At 40.6% G+C, this 20,453-nt stretch overlaps 1 protein-coding gene across 8 annotated transcripts; it reads right to left on the bottom strand.

The window, feature by feature from the left end:
* Positions 1-1,947: 1,947 nt before the first annotated feature.
* Positions 1,948-20,410, bottom strand: ccdc13 (coiled-coil domain containing 13). 8 transcript variants are annotated; one of them, XM_020041254.2, is made up of 16 exons: positions 18,985-19,114; positions 18,624-18,761; positions 16,858-17,006; positions 15,528-15,670; positions 15,207-15,293; positions 14,704-14,817; positions 14,523-14,627; positions 14,232-14,402; positions 13,773-13,949; positions 13,211-13,417; positions 12,939-13,036; positions 12,750-12,812; positions 12,475-12,621; positions 9,518-9,672; positions 5,078-5,168; positions 1,948-4,738 (listed from the first exon to the last, which is right to left on the bottom strand). In XM_020041254.2, the coding sequence occupies exons 2-16, from the start codon at positions 18,635-18,637 to the stop codon at positions 4,564-4,566; spliced, it is 1,896 nt and encodes a 631-aa protein (XP_019896813.2). In that variant the 5' UTR covers positions 18,638-18,761; positions 18,985-19,114; the 3' UTR covers positions 1,948-4,563. The 8 variants fall into 8 exon arrangements, with proteins under 8 accessions (XP_019896813.2, XP_019896815.2, XP_034147476.1 ...); XM_020041248.3 differs by lacking the exons at positions 18,624-18,761; positions 18,985-19,114 and adding exons at positions 19,121-19,284; positions 20,140-20,410 and having other exon boundaries at positions 1,949-4,738; XM_010886349.4 differs by lacking the exons at positions 18,624-18,761; positions 18,985-19,114 and adding exons at positions 19,121-19,284; positions 20,039-20,127 and having other exon boundaries at positions 1,949-4,738.
* Positions 20,411-20,453: the final 43 nt, after the last annotated feature.

Below are 20,453 nucleotides of genomic sequence, written 5' to 3'. Positions count from 1 at the left end.
GGGAAATTCGCCTTTAATTGCCATTTTCACCTGTATGTGTCACCTTGTGTGTCAGTAACAAGGCCAAACATTCAAGGGTATGTAAACTTTTGATCAGGGCCATTTGGGTGATTTCTGTTATCATTATGATTTAAAAAGGAGCCAGACAACTATGTGATGATAAATGGCTTCATATGATCACTATCCTTAAATAAATGTTTTTTTGCATTATCAGTCATATTTTCAAAATCAATGCAAAAATGTCCCCATTTCTGCCAGGGTATGCAAACTTATGAGCACAACTGTATGTGTTTCATCTTGGCATATCAGAAAAAGTAGGATAGTGCCCACGACTAAAATGAATCACTAAAATGCAAATATCAATTAATTGGTATTTTTGGTGTGACAAACAATAGTTTATACCCTAAATCTGAATTATTCCACAAAGTTCTATCTAGCCCATTTACACAGTGCTCACACTTGTATGACCTTACACTGAAAATGCAAAGGGATTTATTAATCTTGACATGCTTTCAGGGTTTGCTGTTATTCCCCTTTAACAGCAACAAAGTATATTTATTGTGATGGGAAAAAACTCAGGATGGTTCAAACACACCGTAGTAACTAAAGATAATGATGGAAATTATGGAAAAGAATGCCAATACACATCGTAAAAAGTCCAAAACATGCATGCAAAACATACATTTTGGCCTAAATGCCAACCCTTACATTTGGGACAAATCCAAAACAACACATTACTGAGTGTGGTGAATATGCAATGAAATATATATAATATTATGCATATGCAACTAAAGTGAGCTGACCAACTGTAAGAAAAAATATTTAATTCATGACCATGCAAGTTTAGTTCCCCATACCAGTGCCAAAAGTAAACTATTGAGAGATGTTCATGCACACCACTACTGAGTAACCTTGAAACCCAACATCTAGTAAACTTTTTTAAAGATGTTTCTATAGGCAGTTGTGGACATGAAAACAAAAAACTCATTTAACAAATGCTATACAGTATATTTTAATTCAACGGCACCATTGCTGTCAAAACTAGCAAATACAGCCTTTATCCTACATAGTTGGATATTCTATTCTATTTATTCCCCAAAAAAATTGAATGCTTGTAGTGGTGCACTACAGAGTACACATAAACTTCAATCCGGGGTGTGCATTGAAACACAAGCAGTTTTTTGTTCCTCACAGTATAAAGGCTTTCTTCATCATGTCCAAAAGTCTGATATTTTAGTCTTGTAGCACTTTTTCTCTCTTTTGCTTGGTCCAGCCAGGACCCGCCAATCTCCCACAGGGTTCTGGGAGAAATGGTGCGGTATTTCAAGTAGCACACTAACTCAGCCACGGGTTTAAATTAAGCGTGATGTGGCGAGGTGGAGAGCAGAGGGGGAGCAGGGGGTTCTGCTGAAATCCTTTTGGCTAACATAGTAAGAAAATAACTCGGATGTTAGGTTAGAGGTAGGGGCCACTCCCACAAGGACACACAGTCAAGTAGACAGCCTTTTGGTATCCACTGGTGGAATGAGACACACAGGTCATATAGTGTACAGTATATACAGCATACCTTGCAAACACGCTCTAGGGAACCTATAGGGAGGCAGTGGGGAGCATGTGTAGCTTAAAGTTTGCATATGTTTACAACCGCCATTCCCAAACATCTGGTTTAAGTCATAAGTGATTAGCCCCTATAGCTGTGAATTATTTTTTTAACTATTAAAAGACCATTATTCCATTATTTGATATTTGATTTGGTTTGGAACTGTCAAAGGTCTATGTCTGATACTGTAGCCAAGTTACTAAACATACCATCAAAGGCACCAACATTTGTATTGTCCTTTCTTTTAATAAATATTTAGGTTGCTTGTTACATGCTGTTGACTTCATCAGAGCGTTTTTACACCACGGTAGTTGCATTTAGGACCAGACCTGTTCACAGATTTGCATCAGATAATTTTTTTGGGTGTTAACAGTTAAAATATAATCTGTTGCACATCACCTTCTTAATACAATGTCTCACTCATTCTCTCGTTTTGAAATCATGAAATTGATTTTGTTGTCGGGAAGCAAATAAAATCATCTTACACAGGCACCAATTTTTTTTTTTTACTATCATTAGGAACAAGATTTATTGACAGAGTACCACTATGTAAACAACAATGTTAGTGTACATCTAGCACAGCAAAAGTTGCTAGTGTATAGAAAACGTTATTTACATACAGTCAACTCAATAAGTATTGGCAAGCTTCATGAAATCGAGCAGAAAAGCAAAACATTTATTAAGGGGGAGCCGTATACTTTATTGAAAAGTACACTTTCCTCTGCAAAACACTGGTTTCAAAGGTAATGGCACCCCTAAAGAATATTTAAAGTAAAACCAAAGTAGCATCTGTTATGAATCTCTATACATTTTAGGTGTTCTCAGTCTCCAGGAATTGTTGACACTTTTCACCTGTTCCTGTTTTCCTGGGGTTTGAATATGAGGTTGCACGCATGTAAAATCCCTTCATCCATCATCTATGGTAAAACAAAAGAGCTGTCAGCTATAAAAAAACAGATGGGTGTTGACCTACACAGATCAGTTAAAAAGGATATAAAAACAATTCATAAACAGCTGAAAATAGCACTCAGCACAGTCTAGGTAAAAAAATTCAAGAATTCTGGAACAGTTGCAATTTTGCCAAGAAGAGGACGCATGTGCAAATTGCCCCCACATAAGGAAGATGGGGAGTTAGGCAAAGAAGTATCCAACTACACAGGCTAGTGGAGTCTTGGGGTTATGATGTCTCAAAATAAACTGCTAGATACCACCTCCATGTCAATAAACTCTTTGGAAGGGTTGCACAAATTAAGCAGTCCCCATCCCACAAATTACAGGATCTTAACCGTTGTGGGAACTACAACTGGATTTGTGTGTTCTGGTCTTTTTAGTCATGCTCACCCATCAGCACGTTTAGTGATAAAAGAAGACTGCCTACAAGAAGCACCTGATACCCATTTAACCATTTCGCACAGACCACCCCACGCAGGATTCAAACAACTGAACCTCTGAACACTAAGACGACTGACACCCACAAAGCGTTGTTACCGTCGCCCTACAAAAGCCACTACCCATGTTCACAAATACCTCAAGGTTGCAGAGCAAGTGACTTAAATGACTTGGAAGTGCTACTTGAGCCGACCGCCATCTCACACCACTTACACCTACACCCCTTTGACCTCCTCCGTCCCTGCAGCAATCCCAGCAGCCGGGTGATCCTGGGTCAAGAAGCACCAGTGCGAGCGCTTTGCATTACTTTGAAACCCTACATTATCTGGGCCGACAGTGGTGCTACCTGACTTGCATTTCACACCCGCAGGAAAACGGTGATGCTTTGGGTCTATTTTCTTCCTAGTGGTCCATGGGCTCTTGTTGAGATCAGTGGCATAATGAGTTCCACTACCGGGAAATTTCTGCCCTTAACCTGGTTGCCTCTGCCAGGAGATTGAGACTTGTCCGTGGATGGACCTTTCAACAAGACCCCAAACATACATTAAAATCAACACAGAAATTGCTGGATCACAAAACCAGTGTAAGACAATGGCCATCTCAGTAGAACTTGAAGCCAATTGAAAATCTGTGGTCTGAAATTAAGAGGGCAGTCCAGGGGAATCCTGCAAAGCAGGGACGTTGAAATGTGCTGCATAGAGTGGTCCAAGACCCCTCCAAAAGGATTCCTGGGGCTTAGTGCTGTTACCCACTCCAGGGGAAGCTAAATAGGGGTGAGACAAAATATGAATTGCAGGGGTGCCAATACTTTTTAAAGCTATGTTTTGCAGAAAACAATCATACCACTGAATAAAATGTTTTGAGTTTGCCAAATGTTGTAGAGTATACATTTCCCCCGTCTGCTTGAGCCCATGATAAGACTCACGGTTTGCGTTTCACATTTGTTGCATTCACTAGTGCCGAATTTCATGAAAGGTGCGAATGCGTTTTGAGTTGAATGTTTTATGTAAATGTTGTTTATGTCTAAATACGCCTTTAGTCTAATACAAACTTTAGCCCCCTATAAATACACAACGTAAACAAAGAGAGAGAGGTAGACTTGCTAAGATTAGGACAATCTATTTTAATATGATATGACAATGACATAAGCCCTCAAATAACTTAGAAATTGTAAATAATTCAATCCATGACATCAAACCATATACATTCTATAAGCACTAAGCAATCACGCAATCAACAGTAAGAGCCACTATGTGATTTCTTCATGTCTAACTTAATAAGCCTTTTGTTCCACAAAAGCCAAGTTGCCTTTGATTGGCCTCCTCATATTTTGATTGGCCTCCTCCTCCAACTACGTGGCGACCATCAAATCAGGTAATTGTTTTCATGGTCAACAGGGTCGCAGAAGACCAGGAACCAGTAATTACATTATACTGCTTAAACAGACAGGCCTGTTCCATTTCCACAGAGCTAATATTACTGGACCTGTGGAGCTAAAATGTTTATCTTTTATGTACTTTTTTGTGTTGTTGATGGCCAGCAGGTCCAGCTGCCAGGGCTTCAAATAAAGCTAACTAACTCCCCTGGTTTGTATCCCTGTCCTGCTTGTGTTGTCGTAGTGCCTGAAGGAAGACATGCTTGACTTGGTTCATCATGTCACTGCAGAGCTGCAGGTCCTCAGCCTTGGCCTGGAGAGTGTTCCTCAACTCCTCCCTCAAAGCCTGGTTCTCCTCCTGCTGCAATGCCAGCCTGGGGAACAGAGAGGGCAACAAATAAAACATTCACAATAACAAGATTGCGCCATTCACTAATTTAGGTGTTTGGAATGTTTCAATACCCTCTGTGTTTTATTTCGTTCCAATTTATACATATACAATGCAGACTGTTTCCCAAAATATACAGCATTTGTAGTTTTTGTTAGTATTCCTGTGAGTTTCTAGCACGTTGTATTCTCTATTCTCCAGTGTAATCTCTCTGAGAGAGATCAGAATTTAACAGACTGACAGTTTGTATCCCCAAGCTGTGACAGACAGGTTTAGCACCCAAGACTTCCAAGTAAGACCAAACAAAAGACAAAAACTCACTCACTGGGTACTTAGTTCATTGACTTGGGCATCCCTGTAAAGGTCAAGACAGCTTTGAGGCGATGATGATTCCCTCTGTCTCCCACTAGACAAGGCTATTAGGAGGGCAGAAAAAATATAAAATAATAAAGCTGAAAGCAGAATTGCCAGCTGTTGTTCGGCTTTGGCCCCATAGTGCCACTAACTAGACAAATTGCACACATTGCCCTATGATCACCTATTTCTGTACTCCTTACCAGCTGGCAAAACATCCAAAATCCACATTACCACTTTAAAAATAAGCAGATCATGCAATATGCATTTGATGCATTTTGGATCAATTCAAAGAATACAGGGTTTTGAGTAGAAATATAGTGAGGTACTGTTCTTGTTCTCACAACTGAGTGGGAGTATAAAAAACCTACAAACCTCAGTTTGGTGGAGAAGAGTAAAAACACAATGCAAGCATCTAAAAATAAAACTCCACCTGTCTATCATTTCCTCTGTGGTTTGGGGTCAATATCTCAAACCATATAGCTCTGGAAAAAATTAAGAGACCACTGCACCTTTTTCTTTCCTTTCCAAAAAAGTTGAAAAGGAAGGTTTTGAGTGAGGAACAGAAGGGTTAAAATGAAGAGACCACTGCAAATTGAACACTTCTGTTCCTCACTCAAAACATTACTTTTCCACTTTTTTGGAAAGGAAAAAAAAGGTGCAGTGGTCTCTTAATTTTTTACAGAGCTGTATGTATGTACAGATCAGTCATTTTTATTTATTTTTATACTCCAGAACGGCTGGGCTAATCAGCATAACATCTGCAGGGCTCTATGCTAGACTTTTTGATAAGGTTGTGCAACATTTAGTTGCACAATGCCACATATTAGAGCTATTAAATCTACAATACTACATTTGTATAGTCACACTCCAAGTAAAATGGGTGCACACTAAAGCAATGATTTGGTAAAGCGCTTCCTTATGATCAAACTGAACGTGCTTGCAAATGTATAGTTTTGACAGTGCTTGGGACATGCATGTTACAATTTAATAACAATATATTGGCTGGTAGCCATGTTGTTTTACATACTATTCTAGAATGTTTTTTATTCATAACATAACACATTATTTACAACTTTTACAGAGATTTGCTTTGGCAATCCATTATTTTGCAATGTGAACATGAACATCTCAATTGTGTCATGTCAACTTTCGAGGTAACTGGCAACCCTTCCGCTACTCGTACCCGCAACGATAAGATAACTGCAGTATGAATACATTGCATCTCCCATTTGTATTACAGCCATGTGAGCAGTGACATAACCGGTCTAGGTTCAGAAGAGAACCAGCTGGAAAGATTAGCTAGCAAACTCTCCATATTTTGACACAAATTACTGTGACAAGACAGGCATGGGACGGGGCTTGGGACCCAGCAGTGGCTTTTAATCAGGGCAAACCAAGGACACCTGGGGAAGGAATTACCTGTCTCCTTGCCCCTATAAAACAGGTGGAGTCAGTGAGCTCGAGGAGGAGGTGGCCCAACGGAGGCCCAAGGTGATGCTGCCCGTGTGTCCCAATGAGCTGGAAATCCTGTGACCATTTTTGTGTTTGCCTTTATATGAACCATCCCCATCTGGGGAAGTGTTTTGAGTTTGAATGTTTGAGGATTGCTGGGAACATCTAAACAACCCAAGAGAACTCTGGACTCGGGCTATATATAGGTCCTTTCACATTACTTGGTTATAGCTTTCGGTAGAACATATTCAACTTCATGTGTGCTGCGCTGGTTAGCAACATCAATAACCTTATCGTTGACAAATCAAACATCAAAAATGCACAAAACACCAATATACAGTGGATATAAAAAGTCTACACACCCCTGTGAAAATACCAGGTTTATTTGATGTAAAAGAATGACACGAAGATAAATCATGTCAGAACTTTTTCCACTTTTAATGTGACCTATAATGTGAACAATTCAAACTGAAATCTTCGAGGGGGAAAAATGAAAAATAAAAACCTTACAATAACCTGGTTGCATAAGTGTGCACACCCTCTTATAACTGGGGATGTGGCTGTGTTCAGAATTAACCAATCACATTCAAACTCACGTTAAATAGAAGTCATTACATACCTGCAATCAATTAAAGTGACTCTGATTAATCACAAATAAAGTTCAGTTGTTCTAGTAGAATGTTCCTGACATTTTCTTAGTTGCATCTCAGAGCAAAAGCCATGGTCCACAGAGAGCTTCCAAAGCATCAGAGGGTTCTCATTTTTGAAAGATATCAGTCAGGAGAAGGGTACAAAATAATTTCCAAAGCATTAGATGGACCATGGAACACAGTGAAGACAGTCATCATCAAGTCGAGAAAATATGGCAAAACAGAGACATTACCAAGAACTGGACGTACCTCCAAAATTTAGGAAAAGAAAACTGGTCAGGGAGGCTTCCAAGAGGCCTACAGCAACATTTAAGGAACTTCAGGAATTTTTGGCAAGTAGTGGCTGTGTGCTACATGTGACAACAATCGCCCGCATTCTTCATATGAATGGGCTATGGGTTAAGGTTACAAAGAAAAACATCCAAGCCTGGCTGAAGTTTGCAAACATCAAGTCCCCCAAAAGCATGTGGAAAAATGTGTTAGGGTCTGATGAAACCAAGGTTGAACTTTTTGGCCATAATTCCAAAAGGTATGTTTGGCGCAAAAACAACACTGCACACCACCCAAAGAACACCATACCCACAGTGAAGCATGGTGGTGGCAGCATCATGCTCTGGGGCTGTTTTGCTTCAGCTGGAACCGGGGCCTTAGTCAGGGTGGATGGAATTATGAACAGTTCCAAGTACCAGGCAATTTTGGCACAAAACCTTCAGGCGTCTGTTAGAAAGCTGAACATGAAGAGGAAGTTCACCTTTCAGCACGAGAACAACCCAAAGTACACACCCAAATCCACAAAAGCATGGCTTCATCAGAAGAAGATGAACGTTTTGGCCAGAGCCAGAGCCCAGACCTGAATCCAACTGAACATCTGTGGGGTGATCTGAAGCAGGCTGTGCACAGGAGATGTTCTTGCAATCTGACAAATTTGGAGCGCTTTTGCAAAGAAGAGTGGGCAAATATTGCCATGTCAAGATGTGCCATGCTAATAGACTCCTAGCTAAAAGACTGAGTGCTGTAATAAAATCAAAAGGTGCTTCAACAAAGTACTAGTTTAAGGGTGTGCACACTTATGCAACCAGGTTATTGTGAGTTTTTAATTTTAAATTTTTCCCCCTCAAAGATTTCAGTTTGTTTTGTTCACGTTGTAAGTTACATTAAAGGTGGAAAATGATTTATCTTTGTCTCATTCACTTTTACATCACAATAACCTGGCATTTTAAAAGGGGTGTGTAGACTTTTTATATCCACTGTATATACAGAATACACACTGATGAGCCAAAACATTATGACAACTCACTGATGAAGCGAATAATGTTGATCATCTCCTAACAAGTGCACATGTCAAGATCTGGGTAGATTAGATGGTAAGAGAACAATCAGTTCTTGTAGTAAATGTTTTGGATGCAGGGCAAAAGGGCAAAAGCAAAGACCTGAGTGACTTTGACAAGGGCCAAATTGTTCTAGCCAGGCGACTGCGTCAGAGCATCTCTGAAACGGCAAGACTTGTGGGGTGCGCCCGGTCAGCAATGTTGAGCACCTACTGACAGTGGTCCGAGGAGGGACAAACCACAAACCGGCAACAGGGTGTTGGGTGCATAGGCTCATCAACACATCAGGGCAACGAAAGCTATCTTGTATGGTTCAAACCGACAGAGGGTCTATTGTGGCACATGTCACAGAAGATCTTAATGATGGTAACGGGAGGAATATGTCACACCACACTGTGCATCACATCCTGCTGCGTATTCGGCTGTTTAGCCGCAGACCGGTCTGAGTTCCTGTGATGACCCCTGTAAAAGTGCCTACAACGGGCACGCAAGCGTCGAAACTGGACCTTGGAGCAGTGGAAGAAGGTTGCTTGGTCTGATGAGTCCTGTTTTCTTTAACATCACGTGGACCGCCATTGTACATTTACCTGGGGAAGTGATGGCACCAGGATGCACTGTGGGAAGACAACAAGCCGACGAAGGGGGAGTGATGCTCTGGGCAATTGAGCATCTGTGGGATGTGCTGGACAAAACAATTCCGATCCACGGTGGCATCACCTCGCAACTTACAGGACTTGAAGGATCTGCTGCTAATGTCTTGGTGCCAGACACCACAGCAGACCTTCAGGGTCTTGTAGTCCATGCCCCGGTGGGTCAGCGCTGTTTGGGTGGCATGTGGAGGACCAACAGCATAATAGGCAGGTGGTCATGATGTTTTGGCTCATCAGTGAATATTTCTTCAAGACGATGCCTGGACATTTGTTGAACCTATCACCAGGTAGGCATTCTAATAAATCAGTATGCCTCCCTAAGACTTACCTCCGGTGCCCTTTTTGCCAATCGTTCTAGGAGTCAATCCATCTCCCAAACCCAGTTTTGCCTTCTCCAGTTGCTGCTCTAAGGCAATAGCCTTTCTGCGTTCCCCCTGGAATTTTTGCTCTGCCCCTAGGCACCTCTGCTTCCCTTCCTCCTCCCTGTCACATCAAAACACCAGGAGTATTGCATTACAACTACTGTATGATTATTGTGAAAAATCTGGCACATTAAAACTAGTCATTACAAATTAAGGTAGGTTACATGTTTATGGCAGAACAATATAGAGAAACAAATGTTTAAGCACAAATTAGAAATCCAGACTGAGTTCTTCCTCTGTCCAGTGTCTGTGTCCTTTTGACCATCTTAACCTTTTATTTTTAATGGCCAGTCTGAGATATGGCTTTTTCTTAGAAAATCTGCCTAGAAGGCCAGCATCCTGTAGTCTCGTCTTCATTTTTGACGAGACTGGTGTTTTGCGGGTACTATTTAATGAAGCTGCCAGTTGAGGACCTGTGAGGCGTCTGTTTCTCAAACTAGACATTCAAATGTATTTGTCCTCTTGCTCAGTTGTGCACTGGGGCCTCCCACTCCTCTTTCTATTCTGGTTAGAGACAGTTTGCGCTGCTTTGTGAAGGGAGTAGTACACATTGCTGCATGAGATCTTCAGTTTCTTGGTAATGTCTTGCATGGAATAGCACATGTCTCAGAACAAGAACAGACTGACAAGTTTCAGAATAAATTTTTTTGTTTCTGGACATTTTGAGCCTGTAATCAAACCCACAAATGCTGATGCTCCGTATACTGAACTAGTCTTAAGTCGTCTAGTTTTATTGCTTGTATAATCAACACAACAGTTTTCAGTGGTGCTAATATAAATACAAAAGGGTTTTTCTAATGATCAATTAGCCTATTCAAATGATACATTTGGATTAGCAAACAGAACATGTCATTGAAAACAGGAGTGATGGGTGCTGATAATGGGTCTCTGTATGCCTATGTAGATAATCCATTGTAAATGAGCTGTTTCCAGCTAGAATAGTCATTTACAACATTAACAATGTCTACTGTATACTGTATATCTGATCAATTTGATGTTATTTTAATTAGCATTAAATTTGCTTTCTTTTGAAAACAATTCGATTTTTAAGTGACCCCAAACTTTAGAACAGTTGTGAACATTATATTCTTAGAAGAGACCCATCTAAAGACTAACTGATTAAAATAACTGACTAAAAATTTATATCAGTAATGTGTAAAATACTTGATTCCTCTGTCCTTGTTTCCTCCACACCTTGCTTCTTTTTGAAAGTCCACTGGAGCCTGAGGGGAAAGCAGCACCACTCCATGCACCTTATGCACTTTTCAGACCCAGGTGAGGAACAGAGAATCTGACTGCAATTTCTGTCAGTCCTTGAGTCCTCTCTCCTTGCCTCCCTTTTTAAATTCCATTAGAAAAGAAGGTGAGAGTGGAGGGAACTCGGACCTTCTCATCCGACAGATTTTAGTAAGGAAATAAGAAAAGGATGTGAGTGGCAAATCGAGGAAGTACAATATTCTCCTGAAATACAGCGTCAGCAGGCATTTGACAGCTACGTACAATGTAGACGGTGTGAGTGACTATTATGATGGGTGGGAAGTCTGATTTTCAGAGTGAGAGTGTGACGTCACTTTGACATTCACTGCATCCCTACAGCCATGACCCGGGTGCTTTTTGTGTGCACCAGTCACTTATGCCCCCACCCCTCTCTTTCCTATATATAGCCTCTCGGTTCTCTTGGCCTCTCCCTGCTGCTAGACAGGAAGCAGAACTTGCCAATAGTGGAGTTTAGAGTATATGTAGCAGTCAGACTTTTTCAATTTGAAAGATTAGGATACTGAAAAACTACACTGGAATATACAGTAGAAGCACTTAGTGCTTCATGGATGTGCACTGGTTTTCAGTTTAGACAGATTATACTGCAGGTCAAATGCAGGTGTAAAATGAAGGCACATATTTTACTACAGGCAGATTGGTTTTGCTTTTGTTGATGCAGATATCTGTTTCGCCTGAATTAAGCTTTAATTGACAGTTGGATTCATAGGGAGAAAGCGGATGAGGAGATATAGTCAAAAAGGGTCGAGACAGGAAATGAAACCTGGTCTCTGACACGGAGATGCAAATGTGCATGGAGCCAGGATGCTCCTACCATCATGCCTCATGTATAGATAAGCCAGGTGTTGAGCAGTACCTTGTTGTTTTCGGAGGTACGCTTGGCATTTAGGCCTAATAGATAGATTTTGGTATCATCAGATGCAAGAATTATTTTCCTTATGCTCCCAGATTCCTACAGATGGCATGTCATATGCCTTATTCTCAGGAGTGGCCTTCGTCTGATCAGTCCACTATCTGATTGATGAAGTGTTGCTGGGATGGTCGTCTTTCTGGCAGGTCTCTCATCATTGCAGAGAAACTCTGAAGCTCTGTTAAAGTGGACATTGGAGTCCTGGTCACCATCCTGACCAAGGGCATTCTTGCCCTGTTATTAAGTCTGGCCCAAGAGTCAGTTCTAGGAAGAGTCTTAGTCGTTCCAAACTTCCATTTCACAATGATGGAGCCCACTGTGCTCCTGGGAACTTTCAAAGTTTCAGCAAATTGTTTTACAACCTTCCCCAAATGTCAACACCATTCTATCTCGGAGGTCTATGGAGATTTCCTGGGACTTCATTGCTTGCTTTCTGTTCTGACACGCACTGTGAAGTGTGGGACCTTACATAGACGAGCATGCACCTTACGGAAAGCTCTGGCTCAAGTCAACTCCTGACTATAGACTGTGGACTGTTGTGAGTTAGGTTCATGATTTCAAAAAGACCAATCAAAACACCCAATCTAAGCATCCACAGTGTCTAGTAAAGGAAACAAACATAGCACATCCAGAAATAATTAGTTGCAGAAATAAAATCCATTGGAAGTTATGTAATACCTGGATTGCTGACGCTTGACTAGCTCTAGGAGCTTATCTCTCTCCACCGTGGCAGCCTCACAAAGGGTCCGAAACTCTGTACACTGGGCCTTCAGGGACTTCACCTCTCCTGAACAGTTCAGACAACACAACGGAGCTTCTGCTTCTCTGAAATAGTTGTAGTAACTTATATCAGTGGATGTGGTCCACTATAAACAGGTTTCACCTAACAGCTAATAACAGTTATTCTCAAAAATAGAGATATTGAGACAGCTGTTGTGGAGGCTAAGACTTACCTGGCTTCTAAAGTGATCCCAGCAACTGACCCCACTAGTTTATGTCCATGTTTAGATACTGAACTACATCAAACAAAAAAGACATAATTCAACATTTTATAGTAATATCAACTTGTAGGGAACATAGATGAGTCAAAGGTACAGGAAATTATGACACTAAATGATTTTATATTTATGATTTTGACAGACCAAGCTGATCTTATTCTTTGTCCGGTGTCTCCACCTGCTGTCAAAGGTTGGGAATTGCCAGTGGTGGCCTTAGGGCCTGACTGACCACAATCCTCTCTCTGTAACACATTTACGAAGTCCAAATCAGCTACAGCCTCTATAGGGCTGCTGCATTCCAATAAGTGCTATCAACCGGAAGCAACTGGAAATAAATGAAACCAGGCCAAAATGCCAAGCCTTTATACAACAGTACCGTTATTACAAGAGCTCCTTTCCTCTTACAGTGATTTTACCTTTAAGGACAGTTGCTGTATCTCGTCCTCCAGTTCTTTAACTTTGGCTTCTCTCTCAGTGACCATGTGTTTGAGCTGTTGAATTAGGGAAGTGTGTCTCTGGGCCTCGCTGCTCAGCTGCTGCCCCAGGCTCTGCTGGCTTTCTTTGGTTTGCATGTCCTGCTTGCTCAGCCTGCCCAGCACATCCTGCAACTGACTCTGCTGCTTCTAAGGTACCCACAGCAGCAGAGACAGAGGAGAAGGGTTAGGGGAGGAGGGAGAAGATGGGCAACAGGAACAAGATTAGAGGAAAACTCCACTCCAGGCAACAACCACAATAAGCTTGCAGGTGCCTGACCCAACTAAACAGGATTCTACAACATGAGACAAGAAATGGTGGCTTGTCCACACTTCCCTCAGCCAGGACAATACAAGGCCACGGGGGTCTCCCAGTCACGACCGTCTGTGACAAACCCTGGTATTGAACCTACTGGTGTAGCTGTGCCTTAACGCTACAAAATAGTGCTTTCAGCTGCTCTTCTACCCAAGAGGCCCTTAACAAAATGATTTAAAACCTACTTACCAGTAAGGCATCCACCAGCTCATCATCATGCTTTCCTTTGTCCAGAAGGGTGGAAATCTGCGCTTTTAGTGATTTAACCTCAGTGCTCAGGTTTTTGTTTCTAGCTTTGGAGCCTTCCAGCTTACTTTTCATATCCTCATGAACTTTCATGAGAGCCTCATAGTCCCCTGTCATCCTCTAAGCACACATGAAGCAGGAAAGAAGAACTAGACTGGAGTTCAATCAAAACAATAAAGGGAAATGTTTAAAGGGTATGGTTTGGAAAACAACCAACGCACACACTCTAATCATTGTGAAAACTGAAAGCATGTACATATAAGGACAGCCAACCTGATAGTTGGAGTTCACGATTCCAAATCTATTCTATGATTGTATCTGAAAAGTACCACTGTGTGGTTACCACAATTCAGGTTTGACTGAACTGTCAATCAATTGTTTATGAAGTCCAGCTCTTCCAACCTCCAATGTTTCTCTCTTCTCCCTCTCCACGGTCCGGATGTAGCCGAGGTTCCTTTCCTGGAGGTGTGTGTTCTGAAGGTCTCCGTTCCCCTGTAGCTCTTCCTCAACACGGACACCTGATGTCTGGTTCCTCAGAGCTGATTGGCTCAGCTGCTGTTCCAGGTCCCGGACCTAGGGACCAGAAAATTACAAAGAAACAATGCTGTCTACAAACCACCTTGTAAGTCAATGAACAACATATAATTGATCAATGTGATCAATATTATGTGCCTCAGCAATCAGTCTGCTCACCCTGCTCTGGAGAGCCAGTATCTGCTGGGAGCGACCTCTCCAGTTCCCCGGACTGGTCTGTAGCTGCTGAATGCTGACTTCCTCTCCCACCTCACTGGATAACACCTACAGTAGGAACAAAAATATTGTTGCAGGTATTTCACAACCTGTTTCAAATTTCAACAAATGGTTCTGTACACACCTTCTGAGCTATTTTTAATTCCTGTTTGATAGCTTGAATCTGGTTGCGATATTCAGTCATCTTCAGTTGGGCAGCAGAAAGCTTGTCCTGTAGAGATTTTACCATTGGACTGTTCTGTGGGGTAGAGAAAGGCAGTCATTTCGGTCACATAAAAGTCCAAATGAACATTAATACAATTAGGGTTTCTTTAAGTTGACTTGAGAAAATTGGGTTATGATTAGTCATGGAAAATGTGGTGAAATAAATTTGGTTCTCGGTTTAAAAAGATGTTGGAAAACAAGCTTAGATAAATACAGCAGTTCAGGTGAATTTTGTCAACTGAAACATGATATTGCAATGTCAAAGCCATATGATATATATGCTCGTATAGATCTGTTTCCCCTACCAGTCCACCTAAAATCAACGTTATAAGCATTTCTATGTAAAATAGAGAGTTACTGTGAGTACTGGACTCTATTTGTTCATAGATTTAAAATGATAATCATATCATTAAGGTTAATTACCTCCTGGAATTCTTTGGATGATCTCACATCTTGTGGCTTTATATCCATCTTTTTCCCGGGAGGGCTAAGCAACAAAGCAACCTGGAGCTAAAGTATTAAACAAATTTGCGATTTTCTTCTTAATTTATCCATTCAGGCAAGAACTTACATAAGTCTTCGAAGCACTACCACTGGCAAATGGCAAAACAAGTGGTTTTCTAACCAAAAGTCAATGTCAATTAAAAGATTAGATGAGTTGTTTATTCTTTGTTAAAGGAAACTCAAATAGCCAATAGATTTTACAAATGTTAATATTTAATGTTCTTTAAAAATCACATTAACCTCTTTTTCAAGCTGCTTTATTCTATCGCTGTTTTGCTTTGCTTTAATTTTTTCTCGTTCCATTTCAGCAGCAAACTCTCGATTCCTCTTAGAAAGCTCAACAATCTTGGTAGCTGCCACATCACCCGCCAAGCCAGACGTGCCTTGTAAAAGATGGTAATAGATTAAACACAAAGGTCATACATATGACACCTCATATAACATCCCCAGTCAAAGATATTTATCACCAGTTTATTAGATATACTGATTTAGGGGTCAGATTTAGGTCTGACCCCTCCCTTTTCCAAAGAACAGCCTGATGTGGTGTGTTGGTATTATGCAGTTGCAGTAGGCTGGATGTCAGTACAGAATTACAGTTTGCTTAATGAATCTCTACTATTCAGTTGAGAAAAACTACTTTGTAAAGTATCTTATACCAGGCAGCTTTATGGCAACTGGCTCAAACTTTATATTGAGAAGTATAGCATTCACCAACTTTGAGATGCGCATTATGTTATAATTTTTATTTATTCATTTTTTTTGGTGTGTCCTTTGGAGACATAACTAATCAATAAGGAAATTCTATATGAATATTTTCTAAATGATAATTATTAATTAAGTGTTGCAGCTCTATTTTAAATGTTTCTTAATGGTACCAAGGCACCTAACATGTACCAGGAAATATTCTCCACATCATTACACCACTGCCACAAAAATGTACCACTGACACCAGACTGTGGCTACATAGATTCAGACTGCTTAAATGTCAAATCCTGACTCAGTCATCAGCACGATGCAACAGGAATTAGGATTCATCAGACCAGACAATTCCACTCCTCAGTTGTCCAGTTTTGCTGACCATTTGCCTATAGGTACATGTCTTATTATTTTTAGCTGACAGGAGTTGCACATTCTGAGATGCCACTATCACTGCACCGGTATTTGCCTCTTTGTGGCTCGCCTGGGAGCTTGTATTATTCTTGACAAACGTGTTCAACCTCTCTCATCTATTTTCAAGGACCTCAGCTGACAGGATTCGTTTTGTGAGTTGCATAATACTCTATAAAACCTAGAAATAGTTGAGGATGTAAAGCCCAGGAGGATGCCTGTTTTGTCTATTCCAATGTTCAACTGAATAGTAACTAACTGCCTTGATGCCTGTCTGCCTGCCTTATTACTGTCAGAAATGGTCACTGTTGGAGCAATCCATTTTTGAGAACTGGGCGATGTAACTAATAAAATGGTCACGGAGTGTATATCATCTTTTAACTCTGAATTTAGTATGATCAAATGTTAATTACACCCAAAATTTAAAAAAATCATTCAAGTTGTGTCACATACTATACAATACCTGCTAAGGCCAGCCTTTCTTCCTCCCTCTTCTTCTTCAAATGTTTAATCTCAAAGTCTTTCTCACTCAGGAGCTTGTATAGTCTGCCATTTTCATCCCTCAGCTCCCTCACCTGGTTGTGCAACTGCTCATTTTCATTCTGTAGCAGCCTGTATGGAATATAAACCTGTTAAAATCAACCTTTTAATGTGGAAGATTAATAATTCCTTCCACTACTCAATAACATTTAGGCTTTAAAAATGCATTACCTACAGATTTGTTTATCCAAAGCAAAAGAAACCCTTGGGCAAACACAAATTCACTAACACAAAAACACCCATACCAACCACATTAATTGAAAAAGGCAACCAAATTGAACAAATCATACCAAGAAATAACGTAATAAATAAATATTTATGCTGAGAAACTTAATACACACTTACAGTGGGGAGAACAAGTATTTGATACACTGCCAATTTTGCAGGTTTTCCTACTTACAAAGCATGTAGAAGTCTGTAATTTTTATCATAGGTACTCTTCAACTGTGAGAGACGGAATCTAAAACAAATCCAGAAAATCACATTGTATGAAAACCACCGTATTGAGGGATGGGGCCATGTATCGCGAGATCTTGGCCAAAAACCTCCTTCCCTCAGTAAGAGCATTGAAGATGGGTCTTCCAGCATGACAACGACCCAAAACACACAGCCAGGGCAACTAAGGAGTGGCTCTGTAAGAAGCATCTCAAAGTCCTGGAGTGGCCTAGCCAGTCTCCAGACCTGAACCCAATAGAAAATCTTTGGAGGGAGCTGAAAGCCTGTATTGCCCAGCGACAGCCCCGAAACCTGAAGGATCTGGAGAAGGTCTGTATGGAGGAGTGGGCCAAAATCCCTGCTGCAGTGTTTGAAAACCTGGTCAAGAACTACAGGAAACGTATGATCTCTGTAATTGCAAACAAAGGATTCTGTACCAAATATTAAGTTCTGCTTTTCTGATATATCAAATACTTATGTCATGCAATAAAATGCAAATTAATTACTTAAAAATCATACAATGTGATTTTCTGGATTTGTTTTAGATTCCGTCACGCACCGTTGAAGAGTACCTATGATAAAAATTACAGACTTCTACATGCTTTGTAAGTAGGAAAACCTGCAAAATCGGCAGTGTATCAAATACTTGTTCTCCCCACTGTATGTACCTTTACTATCATGATATATGTCTAAAATGTATAAATATAAGAGAGTAAGGCCAAGCCTTCCAAAGATTAGAAAATAAGTCGGGTTTGGGCGTCACCATATGGGAATCATGTCAAGAAGATCTATCCGAGGACCTTTATTGACACCCATGACACAGGAATTACAAATCTAGATACAAATCTATTCCAAGCTATTTTCCATTGTCGGACTGTTCGTCTAAAAATTCTGAAAATTCCAGGCTACTGGCATGCTATGTAGTACAGATCATCCCACCAAATTCAGACCAAGAGCTCAATGAAAGATGTTCATAGAAGTGTGTAACATCAAGGGATCTACAGGCCCCACTTGCCACAATCAATGTCGAAGTGTGTCAGAAAGAGACTGCATACATTTGGCTTGCATGAGAGGTCAGGATGGGAGAATATAAAGACACAACTGACATTTAACAGACAATATCTTGGTAAAGTCCAAAACTACTGGAACAATGTGCTTTGGACAGACTAGTCAAAAGTGGAGTTTTTTGACATAATGCCAGATGCCATGTTTGGCAAAAACAAAACACTGACTTTCAACACAAGAACCTCATACCAAATGTAAAGCATGGAGGCGGTATCATTATGTCTTGGGGATGCTTTGCTGCCTTAGGGCCTGGCCAACCTGCCATCAATGAGTCAACCATGTATTCCATACTGTATGAGATCATTCTTGAGGAGACTGTGAAGCCATCTGTCAAAAAACGGAAGCTGAACTGAACACGGATCTTGCAACAGGACGATGATGGGAGCAACACCAGCGGTTGGAGCTAGGAGTGTACTTACTTTTTCTGCACTATTAAATTGAATTCAGTTATTATTTTTTTATCAGTAAATAATTGCAAAATATAATATTTCAGTGTCATTTGTAAGTTACCTTCATCTGTCAAATACCACTTTCCAAGTGTTGTACTTACTTTTCTTTCATGTCCGTAGGTACTGTATGGATACTCAATTCAAATTAATGTAACGTTGTGATGGAGGAATACAGCAGCATTTTTTTCTCAACTTTAACAGGATGGACCAAATATCATAATATTTGATAGAGCTCACTTTTTACCAAGATCATGCAAAAGATCAGTGTCCTCCTGCATCTCAGTGGCCGTCTGCTCCTCCGTTTTCTTTAGTCTTTTTTGGAGACGTTTCTCCTGCTGCTCCTGCAGAGTCTGGAACTGTAGACGCAGGTTATCCTTGATACTTTCACCTTCCTCCATATTCTAGGGAAAAATCACAGAAATAACCCAGAAAGTGAAAACGGCAGTCCCTGGGTGTTGAAAAATAACAACTGGATTGAGATATGTGTGCATGTACCTTTAATTTACATTAACCACAAATAGGTTCAACAATAACAGATCTGTCTACTGTACCGTAAAACCTGCATTAAATATGTACTGTAGGAAGAGGTATGGTTACAAGACACTAACCACAGAAATGCTAAACAATATGGCTATATGTTTTATGAAAGAACAAATAACTTGGTAGAAGTAGGCCTAGTCTCACATATTTGAAACCTTAGTGGAAACATGGCTACGTACTATAACTAGGTAATGTAAGCCAGATAGCTAGCCAAACTAACTGTACTGTGTAGCTGGCTAACGTTACATAGTGTACTAGGTAGCAACTTGCTATAACAGGCAGGACACGTTGAAAACTGTTAACTCACCTATGTAACAAAGTTCCACGTTTAGCTATAACATAACAATGCCCGGGTTATTGAAAAAGGAAGATACCCGACGACTAAAAGCGTGTCACTTGCACTGTCAGTTTGAGAAACTTGATGTTTTGTATAGAAGGTTGCCAGGCGACATACTAACTACGCCTCCTGGCGGCCATTTTAGAATAGTAATCTACGGGAAGCTAAACGATGGGAAGACTACCCCTTTAGGCCTACACGTACACGGGTATACACGGGTTTTCCCATAGTGCAGGTTTTAATATTGCTAACAGGTATTTTTCCATGTTTACACATACATGTATAGTTACTCTCCCACTGTATTAAGGAACAGAGACGTCAGAATGTACTACAGAGGTCACTGCTACATCCAACACTTGTGCCATTGTTGTTCGCTTACCGGAACCGGTAATAACGTGTTTCAGGCCAACATGGCTTTAAGGTTATGGTTATCGTGGCCTGTTGGTTTGTTATGCGCGTTTACCTTTTTTTTTTAAACACTGCTTGTATGGAAGGGATTTTTTTAAAGAAAAAAGTAGTAAAAAACATGTTTGTGTGGACTAGGTTTCTCTGGTGAGATGAGGTCGGTCTGGTCTGGTCTCTATCGGCCCAACAGCATTCTGGGGCAAGAAGCGCTAATTTAAAAACTCAATTTTACTCGAATTATGGGTACAATCAGCACAACCATGGGAATATTTTCTAAGCTCTGTGATA

This window comes from Esox lucius, chromosome 3 (genome assembly GCF_011004845.1).
Source record: "Esox lucius isolate fEsoLuc1 chromosome 3, fEsoLuc1.pri, whole genome shotgun sequence".
NCBI lineage: Eukaryota > Metazoa > Chordata > Actinopteri > Esociformes > Esocidae > Esox > Esox lucius.
Note: the sequence above shows the minus strand (reverse complement) of the source record. Positions and strands in the feature narration are given on the sequence as shown.